At 33.9% G+C, this 11,534-nt stretch overlaps 1 protein-coding gene across 2 annotated transcripts; it reads left to right on the top strand.

The window, feature by feature from the left end:
- Nucleotides 1–2,412: 2,412 nt before the first annotated feature.
- LOC148627032 (DNA excision repair protein ERCC-1-like) lies at nucleotides 2,413–10,917 on the top strand. 2 transcript variants are annotated; one of them, XM_088565975.1, is made up of 4 exons: nucleotides 2,413–2,551; nucleotides 6,071–6,222; nucleotides 8,850–9,095; nucleotides 10,478–10,917. In XM_088565975.1, the coding sequence occupies exons 1-4, from the start codon at nucleotides 2,478–2,480 to the stop codon at nucleotides 10,903–10,905; spliced, it is 900 nt and encodes a 299-aa protein (XP_088422101.1). In that variant the 5' UTR covers nucleotides 2,413–2,477; the 3' UTR covers nucleotides 10,906–10,917. The 2 variants fall into 2 exon arrangements, with proteins under 2 accessions (XP_088422101.1, XP_088422091.1); XM_088565965.1 differs by lacking the exons at nucleotides 6,071–6,222; nucleotides 8,850–9,095; nucleotides 10,478–10,917 and adding an exon at nucleotides 3,879–5,165 and having other exon boundaries at nucleotides 2,436–2,551.
- Nucleotides 10,918–11,534: the final 617 nt, after the last annotated feature.

Raw genomic sequence — 11,534 nt, 5'->3', positions numbered from 1 at the left:
AAATATAGCTTTCGCTGGCCGGGTCATTCCTCCTCGTAGGATTAATCTAGGGCTGTAACTTAGTACACGATGTATGGTAGTACGGAACAGTTTATTTAGGTATTATTATGTAGGATAGAGATCAAATTAATGATGCATGTCGTGATGACTTTGTACAGGCGGTGTTGCCATAGATGTCAGAGCGGTAAGAGTTCGAGTAGTGCGGAGGGAACGACCAAAAATTTGCAGCGCAAATTTGACAGTTCTAACATCCTAGGGAATTCTTTCGTGTGTTGCATAAAGTTGTGTGTATTTTGTATGAATCGTTATTGTTTGTACTGTTAACCATGCATCACGTGGGACCCTTTAATTTGGAAATAAAATCAAGATACAAGTTCTTTCCCACTTACTTGCATGCATTTCTGCTATTACAGGCAAAATAGATTTAACAGGCCAAGAAAGAGCTTCGTACTTGCGTGCTTAATGAAACTAAATAAAACGCACGCACGTAGGCAAGCACGTGCGTACACAGACACCCCAATACACGTACACCCAAGCACACATACCTGTCTAAGCAGATCAATGAACAAATCATATACGGCGATAGCGGATCAGCTATGAAATGCATACTCCATAGGCTGGAGATGTATATTTTCTCTACGAAGACAAAAGTTTGTAATAAAGTTTCGATTTCAAACGTCCTCGCCCCGTGCAGGTCCGGGTGTCTGAAGAGTAGGCCTACAGCAGCGCTAAGCTTGTCATAAAAGGCGACTAAATAGTGCCCACAGAGCAAATGGGTTGTGTGTCCCAGGTGGTGGTATGGGGTACCTATGGCGTGTTACATGCTGGCGTTGTCAGACTATAATACGGATAACCTGACCGCAAACCATAGCGGTGCACCGTGTTGGGAAGAATGCCACATTCCTCGCACGTTAAAGAAACCTGCTGTGGTATTCGATAGGAGTAGGCGCCTTTGCGCTCCGCCACGGGAGGCTAAATTGCCCCACCCTACCCATCCCTCCCTTTTTTCTAGTGTCAATTAAAATTTGTCGACCCTTTTATCCTTGTGTCCCATCCCATGTTTCATTTCATCATCATTTGATGTTCATTTTATCATCCACTTCATGTTCATCGCCTGAATATAGCTGAAATATTGCTGCTCAGGCGTTAAACCCCATTAATCAATCAAACAAACAAACGTCAGCATAGGCGGATCTAATGGGACCCCTTATCAATCAGCAAAATTTATGAAAATAGCGTATTTTCAGACCCCCTGAAGTAAAACCACCTCTGCAGGTCCCCCTTTGGTGAATCTCTAGATCCGCCACTGGTCCTGCGTCATCTAAGTATAGGTAAAGGTCTGAAATAAATGTATACATATCAGTTGATTCGTTAATTTTAAATAATACTAAGTCCCTGACTTGGGGAGATGATGATCAAATGTAAGTAATCCTTGAAGTCATATATGATTATATGCAAAGAAATAATGCATCATCTGTATAAAGGAAGCTGAAATTAAAGGACTGGGCAGTTTATCACCCTTTTTTTCTGTAGTAGTCCTTGTAAAAACATAGCTTTATACAATATAGAAACCTCACTTTGATGTTGACAAATATGTTTGTGATCTTGATAAAATTTAGGTTTTTACAAAATTATTGATGAGAATATAAATGACTGTAACCCGAATACCAATGATTTTGAAGAGAAGGTACTAAATGTTAGTAATGAACATGTACCAATGATGCAGAGATGTCCTTGCAAAGAATCATTCCCATATACATTTATGAACAGAGAACCGAGGAAAGCCGTATATACAAAACACATGTTACGAAACAAATTTGAAAAATGTAGATATAGCAGGACGTGGGTGAATTATAGAAAACAACGAAATCTTGCTACTAAACTTCTGTTCATACTTGTTTTCAAGAAAGATGTGCTGGTGGTAAAAAATCAAAACATTTTTACAGTACAGTTAAGCCATTTAAAAAAAAATGGGCAAAAAAAAAATTGTATTAGTCAAAAACGACAAAATTACTAATGATAACACAGATGTTTGTGATACTTTGAATGCCTTTTTTGTAAATGTTGCAAAAGAAAGCCAAGGAGTTAAATGTTTAACCCCTTGAAATAGCATATACAGAATTACATTTGGGGGTGGGGGGGGCATCAGGATGCATTTTTTGAGTTATAGTCAACAGACGTTGACACTGTTACTAAAGTACTCAGTATTAATAATATTTAGAAAGCCGCCAATATGTGTGTTGATAATATCTCATCTAAGCTTTAATAAATAATACTATTTGTAATAGTAATTAGCTAAAACAGGCTTAAAGAAGTTGCATTTTTTTTTAAATCCACTATCAGTCTGATGTAAACCGAACAGACCGATTGTAACAAGTGCTTTTTTATTGTTTTTTTTTTATTTGGACGACATTTGTATGGTACGAGTTAACAACAATAGGGAGAGCGGGGATGACCGAATGGGTTCGTAGATAAGCATGAACGTTCTAGGTCGAACTATCTTGAAAAGTCTTTGTCTTCATTTTACAGAATCTGTAGTCATCGTTGAAAGGTTATTTAAAAACTATACGTTATAATTTCCATGTCTCTGATTTCACATAGACCTGCACAATAGGCAATGCTCTTTTTTTTTTTTATCAAAATATCGTTCCGACTGAACTATATGGTCTGTAACTGTAAGTCAGTATAACCACTCTCATCGGATGTGACACTCTGTCCTTTAACAGGGGAAACGGAAAATTATAATTTCTGTCATCAAAACATGAACAGGGAGTATATTTAAGTGGAAGAGGTCAGTTGTAATATTCTTTATATAGAACACTTCCATTGCTATTTTGTAATATAAGTCCTAGGTCGAAAATATGGTAACTTTGCTAAGAGTTTTTGGAGAAACCGCTGGATGGATTTTGATGAGTGAGTACCAAATTAAAGATAATAGATTGGATAATGGCATCATTTATTTATTTACTTTATCTTATTGGAATTTAGAGGAATGTTAATTTTCTTCAATTCAAAATTATGCCTTTGTAGATAAATGAATGGCAATAAAAATGTACCAATGTCTTGAGGAAGAAATACTAAAATTCCAATTTTCAAAAAAATATACTCCAATTAGATGTTATGCAGTGTGTCTTTCTGATTAATCTTTTGAGTTAACTACTAATTAAAAGATTAAAAAAACCTCTTTAAAATGATATGATTTTATTGCATAATGATGAGTTTGAAATATTCAAATAACAGTTAGAAATTGACAAATTTCATTAATTTTCCCTGGAGCAATTACTGATAACTAATTCTTGATTTTTTTTTACATTTTTATAATATTTTAGTGTTTTGAAAACACACCCTTCTGCAGTATTTTCATTCTATTTTTGTCATTATAAATTTGTTACTTTTATAACTTATATAAGTAAAATCCTGAATTACTTCTCTCCACCAGTATGCATAAGTCAAATGTAACCTTGTAGGCTTTAAGTTTACCCAGTATCAAGACCAGGGAGGCAAAGTTATGTTTTTGCATTATATATACTTTGTTAGAAGTGACCAAGGTCCCTGTAATATAAAGAGATGAAGAAATATGTTGTATTAACTTCAGACATAATAAAAATCTGTTTTCCAAAGGTCTGTTTAAAAAAAGCCATTGTGCTTAAAATTTACATGTACTTGGATTGCAGGAAAAATCCTTGATGATGAAATTTTTTCATATTGACAATATCCATATAGATATCGATTACTAGCCATGACAAACTGGTAGGCCGAATAAAAAAATGCTTGAACTTAATTTTCAATTGCAGTTGAATGGTTTTGCCATGTATCAGTGTCTGTTCTCTGAAATTTAGTTGTCTTACTTCTTAAAGGTACAAATTTTAATTCTGCAGCTAAAGATTTTACACAGCTCAGCCTCTTCAAAATGGCAGAGAGAAAAAGATTTCATATTCCTACCTCAGAAGAAATGGATGACGGCAAGAAAGATGGAAGCAACAATTTCAGACCAACACAAATCTTCAAGTCTTATAAAGAACAACAAAGTGCATCAGATGACATTATTCATAAGAAAGCAAGAGTTGAACCAGCTACACTCCAAGGGAAAGCTCTTCAAAAACAGGAGGAAACAACAATAAGCAACTCAGAAAATTCAGAGGTTTCATATGTAGTAACATCCACATCTTCTACTGGGTCAACAAACTTATTGACTGATAATAAAACCATATTGTCGGATTCTGAAAAGAAAATTTTAAGTGCACCAGGAACATCTAAGTCAATACTTGGTCAAACAAAACAAAGAAATCAAACTGAAAATCATTCTGTAGATGTCTCAAAACTGGCCATTCCTGGTAAAACTAATTCCTTATTAGTGAACCAGAGACAGAGAGGAAATCCTATTCTTAAATATGTACGGAATATTCCATGGGAGTTTGGTGACATTGTCCCTGATTATGTAATGGGACAAACAACTTGCGCATTATTTCTAAGTTTAAGATATCATCAATTAAATCCAAATTACATTCATGAAAGGTTGAAACAATTAGGTAGAAGTTACGATCTACGCATATTATTGGTTCAGATTGACATTAAGGAACCACATCATCTATTGAAGGAACTGGCTAAGATATGTATTCTGGCTGATTGTACTCTAATTCTAGCCTTTTCTACAGAAGAAGCAGGACGATATTTGGAGACATACAAAGTGTATGAAAATAAACCCCCAGATGCAATTATGGAGAAGACTGACCAAAATTTTATGGCAAAAATGACAGAATGTTTAACTAATATTAAGTCTGTCAATAAAACAGATGTGTCCACACTTATATCTACATTTGGATCACTGAAAGGAATAGTAGAAGCCAGCCAGGAGGATTTATCATTTTGTCCAGGGTTTGGACCACAGAAAGCAAAGAGAGTGCATGATTTATTCAAGGAGCCTTTCTTAAGGTCAAAAAAGGACAAGAAATGATAGGTCTTTGAATAGTACTGTTAATTTTGAAAGCCTGCATAAATCATTTCATTCAGTGTAAAACCATTCTCTGCCTTTGAATTAAGACATAAACTGTTTAACATTTTGAAACTGCATGTATTGTTGAAGTAGCCTATAAATACTCTATAATCTTAATGTGTTGCACATGTTCATTTGCAAAGGAAAGAAATAAATCTACCATTTATCTATATTATTTGTCTGAAATATTACATATGTATATTTGAGAAAATTGTATGCTATTAAATTGTGATATTTTATGGACAAAGCTGACCTAGTATATGTTTTAAGTACCAGTTTATAAAACATTCAGACACTGTTTATAGAAGAGGTGATTCATGGTGCACAAAAACCCACAGTATAAATAGTGCTTTTCAGTCTACATGTTTGTACATATGCTACTGTACAAATACTTTTATTCATGGGTACCAATTTTCGTGATTTAGGGGAAAATTGTCAGTTTGTAGATTCTATAATTCGTGGATTTGAGAACACTATCGTAGAAACAAATGAAAATTTCCACACTTTCACTCTTGTGAAGTGCCAATTTCATACACAATCTATAGAATGTAACAACTGAATGCCGAACTAAGACTGGTTATGTGGTCTGTTCAAAGTTTTTTTATTCCAATTTAAGGTTAAACTCAACATTATGTCAAGGGATTTTTCTATATTTAAAGTGGATGACTCAAAATATATTTTCATTGTCCTTTTCATAGACTGAGACTTAATATGTACTGTTCATGCATTTTGTATTTAAAAAAAAATTTAAGAATTTAATACATATATGATATTTTGATTTGGTAGTTGAATTCCCATTCAAAGATGACAAGTACCTCAGGATTCTTACACAAATGTACATGTCAGTGTACATGTATGAGGTAGCTGTGACATAAAAACAGTCCTTGACTTTAATATTTAAACAGTGCATGAAAAATTATCAGAAGATTTAAGTTCATTCAGTTCAGGGCCTAATCTAGATGGAGAAATTAGCTAAAAAACTAATGTTTAGAGAGTTCTTTGGTTGCATCAAGCTGCACCCTTTGAAGCATGATATACAAACAAAGGTTTCAATAAGCCATTTTTGTATCTTTTCAGGACTGCCTTCCACACAACGGTTGTTCAAAGCAAATATAAAAAATACAGAAACCCTTATAGATGGGTACCTGAATTAATACCACAAGAGGAGATTAAGAACAATCCATTGAAACCCCTCAAATGTCACAAAACTGGAGGCAGAGGACCTGATGGTATGGAATACTAGTACTTTTTATTAAATGACCACAAATTTTACCAGTCTGCAAAAAAAAAAAAAAATGCAGTTGTATAAATGATATCATGCTGTTGTCATTGGCTGCTGCATTATCTGTAGACACTTCAATTCAGTTCAATATCATAATTAGGCTAAAGATATTCACAAGGTGCTATACCTCAAAAGGAAGCTTTGGATTGATTTTTGGATTGATTATTTGGGTTGTGACTTGAACCATTTAGGAACCAGGGGCCAGAAACAAGCATTTTCATGATGTTCATATGATAGCTTGAGTAAATGTGAATGGATCTTTTTTTTCATTTTAGCGCAGTGTGTCATTCCACAAAAATTTAGTTGTATTTGGGGGTTGGGACTTAAACATTAAAGAATGAGGGGCCTGAAAGGGGCCAGAAACAAAGTATTTTCTTGAAGTCTGGAACCAAGGTAAAAATACTTGGTTGGGATTGCACAACACACAAATTGTGCTCTTTTTAGGTCTTACTCAAGATACCGGTAGTTAATTTTGAGATGTAGTGAGGAAAGCATATTGAAACATTTTACACAATAATTTATACATAGTAATTTAGTGTAATATCAAAGTACTGTCCACATATGCCCCAACTGTTCAAGGTTCGACCACTGTGGTCATATTAAGCTGCCCCTGCAAAGCATTTTATTGATAGCTTGTTTTCAATGGATTTCGAGGATTTTCTTTTTGCTAACTCTGTTTTAGATTTTTTTTATTTAGGCTCCTTTTTCAAGTGACCTTATTGTCAATTCAATTAATTGCATTTCAAGGTTAAACTTATTTACTTTGCTTGCCCTAATTTCTATGATTATCTGAATTTAAAAATGTTTTAAATTGCTAAATCTATAAATGCATTAATGTTGCAGTTGTAACCAATTATTTAAGTGTTTAATGTTGGCCTGTTTTTGAAGAGGTTTAGTCCCACATTGTTGATAGATCAAATGAGTTCCTATACAAAACTTCATTAAATTCCAACATTAACGGTAGGCGTTCTTTTCTTTGACTGACATTTAATTTTCCTCTGCATATTCAGTCATAGTAGGGAAATGGCTAATTGCAAATTTTATAGTTCTTTAAAAACTTTCAGATGCTGTCCATGCACAAGTTTTAGCTCACCTGGCCAACGGCCATGTGAGCTATTGCCATCACTTGGCGTCTGGCGTCTGTCGTCTGTCGTAGTCGTCTGTTGTCGTCGTCCGTTGTCGTCATCTGTCATCGTCGTTAACAATTATACAAAACTCTTCTCCTCTAAAACTACTTGGACTGATTAGAACCAAACTTGGTATACATGTTTCTTAGGGTATCCTGCATAGAACTGATGTGGGGATTTTTTATTTGTCAAAAAAACATGGCGGCGTTACTAAAAATAGAACATAGGGGTCAGACAGTAGTTTTTCACATATATCTCCAAAACCGTTAGATTTTGCTAAATTCTGACAGGGCAAAAGTGTTTAGCATGATGAGATCTATCTCTGGTCAAATTTTGGCTCTAATCCATTAAGCTGTGTTGGAGTTATCGCCCTTTTTCAACGAGTTTAGCTATTTTTAATGTTATTTTTTTCAAAAATCTTCACCTCTGACACTACTTAACCAATTGAAACCAAACTTGGTATGAATGTTTCTTGGGGTATCCTGCATAGAACTGGTGTGGAGATTTTTGATTCGTCAAAAAACATGGCCGTCGTTACTAAAAATAGAACATAGCAGTCAGACAGTAGTTTTTCGCATACATCTCCAAAAACCATTAGGTTTAGGCAAGTTCTTTCAATAGCTGAAATGATCCTTATTATTAGGACTACAAAAGTCTTCAGTGATAAAAGTTGTCAGATGACTCCTTGTAAGAGGTGTTGCCCTTGAAAGGGGAAAAATGACTTTTTTTCAACAGTTTTCAGTCAATATCTTGAAAACTATGATAGATTAAGCTCTACCAAAGACTTCTTGAGTCAAAATTGTTGGACAACTTAAATTTATTGCATTTGAAAGGCAAAATTCAACCAGGTGGGGGATTCAGGCTCCTGGGAGCCTCTTGTTTGTAGAAATTAGACAGATTTTACTATTGGGCAGCACAGAGTAAATATATCTTGCCAGTTTTTTATTCCAATTTAAGGTTAAACTCAGCATTATGTCGAGGGATTTTTCTATATTTAAAGTGGATGACTCAGAATATATTTTCATTGTCCTGACAAATCAACGAAATTATGAATAGATCAAAGAGTTATTTCCCTTTATTTAAAATTTTCTAATGCTTTCTATGAGATTTATTTCATTCTTACCATTTCAGTCAATTAAAGACCAATATTATTATTTTTTTTTTAGATAACCTGAGTGTGATCACTTATCCATGATGAACATTTTTTGGAAACAAATTTTAGCATCAGCCTTGGTCTTTCATGGACAACCTTTGAATTCTTTGTTATTTATTTATGTCAAACATGTAATGACAATTCAGACTTTGAACTGGATCAAGCTTTGATGTTGTCTCCATACTCAGACTAATCCGTGTTGTTGTATAAAGCTGTACCATGTGAAGCATTTTATTTATTTTGAAGAAGCTCACAAGGTCATATGACATTATGTTTTAACTGATATTTTTTCAGGAAGGATCTGGAATAGGAGACGAGCAGGTGGTGACCCAAAGCGGTTAAGAGTTGTTGATACTACAAGAACAGACCTTGATGGAGAACCTAGAGTTGAAAGGGTTTTATTTATCATTGAAGACCAAGTTAGATCTGCACATTTAGCAGCAGTTGCTGGAGGTGACAGGAAACGGTATATTTTAGCCACAGAGAACATGCTGTCTGGTGACCTTATAACTACATCATGTGTGCTGACAGATATTCCAGGTGAGCCATTATGAAAAGATTGTAGAGTAGAATCATACATACATGTAACGTTAATTACATATATCAAATAGTAAATTTTAACTGAAACTGCTATTAAAATTTACCCTTTTCCTGAAATGTGATGCAGTGGGTTGAAAACTTTGAAAATACATGTATACCATTTCTGATGACATTCAGAATTTTAATGGGCTATCCTTATAAATACCTATTACGTTTTTAAAACATTTTTTTATTGAATGTGATAAAGATGACTTATCATTTAGTTTATCTCAGTGGAAAGTTTACACCTTAAGATTCATTACTTTGCTAATTTATCGGGTTTTTTTTGGGGGGGGGGAGGGGATAGAGAAGATTTACAATTTTTTGTATTGCTATATGTGACTTAATCTTGAAAGAGGGTTGATAGTAAAGTAAGGAACTCACAGCTAGTCATGTCTATTTTAAGAAGGGCACTTTGGGTATGAAATTAACATTTTTTAACCTTGTCCCATATGGCAAGTTAATGAAAATTCTATTTGCCAAAATTAAAAAAATTAGGCTTTCCTTGAGACAATGCTTTTTGAAAAGTACATAAAATTTGGTTGCCCTTTGGACAAGTATAATATAACTTTTTTAGGACAGCCTTTAACATCAGACCCTTGCACTTCTACTATATTAACACCTAAAGCTGCAACGTCTTTTTCCATATAATGGTAAGGCACTTCAGATAAATACTTCCTGTTAACTGAAGTTTTATAATTACTTGTTTGATTATCTTATATGACTAACATATTTTTGTAGTAGTATAGTGGTATGCAGTTGTTGTTTACTATGGACATTTTCTATGCAACAATTTTTATCTAGTTTGAATGTAGTGTTGGTGTTGAATTCAGTGCTAGACAAGTCCTGCAGTTATATCAAACTTCTCCACAGAGAATATTTTTAGTATGGTAATTGAAAGTAAATTTGAAAAAAAAACTTTAAGCAAGAGGTTTAAGGTGTTGATTTAACTTGTGGATTTTGTTGGTCAGTCAAATATACTATCCAACATTACACACACAGGTCATTTTTCTTCATGTGCAACTCAAATAAATTTCAAGTGAATTTCAAGTTTATTAATTTAAATTCATTTTTTTTATTAAGATTTACTGTGTATTTCATGTGAGCTTCATATTAAATTCACATTAAAATACCAGGTAGTTCACATGAAACTTTAACATGAGCTTCACATGAAATAATTACACGTCAACTTCATGTGATATTCAAGTGAAGAAAATTAGCTTATGTACATTGAATTCCAGTTGACATTTAAAGCAATTAAATAACAAAATAATGCAGAACTTTAAACAATTTGGAAAAATTGTCCTAAATTGTAGATGTAAAATGTTTTCAATTTATTTCAGTGAAAGCTAAAGAAGGAGATTCTTATCCTGTGGGTAATCTCCCCCTTGGTACGATTGTCCACAATATTGAAAGAGTACCTGGGGAAGGTGGTGCTATAGCAAAGGCTGCTGGTTCATCAGCAATTATCACCAAGCAAGTTGGCAACCACACCATTCTCAGAATGCCTTCAAAAGTAGAAATACAAGTTCAAAATACCTGTATGGCTTCAGTTGGTAAAGTTTCGAATGCTTTGCATGCAGAAACACCCTGGGATAACATCAATGAAAAACGACGTGCAGGTATCAAACAAAGAAGTGGACGTTATATTGAAAAAGGTTCACAAAGAAAACGAGATAGACCTAGAAAAGTTCAAGATGATTATAAGAAAGCCATGATGGATCCTCCTGAATGGTTTAGGTATTCATTAACTGTCAAAGATTTACAATAAAGCATAATTCTATCTTGAGTCAAATTATCTGCCTTTCACCATCCATACTTCTTTTTAAGTGCCAATTAGGCTAAATAGATTTTTATATTCACACATTTTTGTACCACAAGTATTGGTTTATTTACCATGATGGAGAACTCAGTGCCATGAATATAATGTAAAATGTACTCTTGAATTAGGTGAATGTATTATGTTACACAATCATTAATCGAAATCTGGAGGAAGTTATAACTGTCATAATGGTCCTGCTAGTGATTGAAATTCTTATCATTCTGAAAAAAAAAAACAAGACTGTCAAATTGACAGCAAACCAGATTTTTCCACTTTGAAAGAGTTATCAAGGGAACCAAGATTCAAGTGAAAAACAAAAGAATATATTTCAAGGATAAAAACTAGGCAGGGAAAATAGACACAGAAAACAAAGAACACACAACAATCTAAATTACACCTTCAAAGAAACAAAACTAGACTTACTCCACAGCCTGTTGAACCCTGTACATTTGGGGACCATTGTAGACACGTGATTCATATTGGACACAGTTTTTATGGGGGATAAACTAAGCACTTTTGACAAACAATTCTGCTGCCATTTCTAAACAACCAACTTCGCACCACAATTAGTAAATTGT

Source organism: Perna viridis, chromosome 1 (genome assembly GCF_037379345.1).
Source record: "Perna viridis isolate PV_CMFRI_1.1 ecotype Kerala chromosome 1, ASM3737934v1, whole genome shotgun sequence".
Lineage (NCBI taxonomy): Eukaryota > Metazoa > Mollusca > Bivalvia > Mytilida > Mytilidae > Perna > Perna viridis.
Note: the sequence above shows the minus strand (reverse complement) of the source record. Positions and strands in the feature narration are given on the sequence as shown.

Bases quoted from the DNA above. Each gene is read 5' to 3' on its own strand.
- LOC148627032 (XM_088565965.1), top strand. From the start codon at position 3,911: ATGGCAGAGAGAAAAAGATTTCATATTCCTACCTCAGAAGAAATGGAT.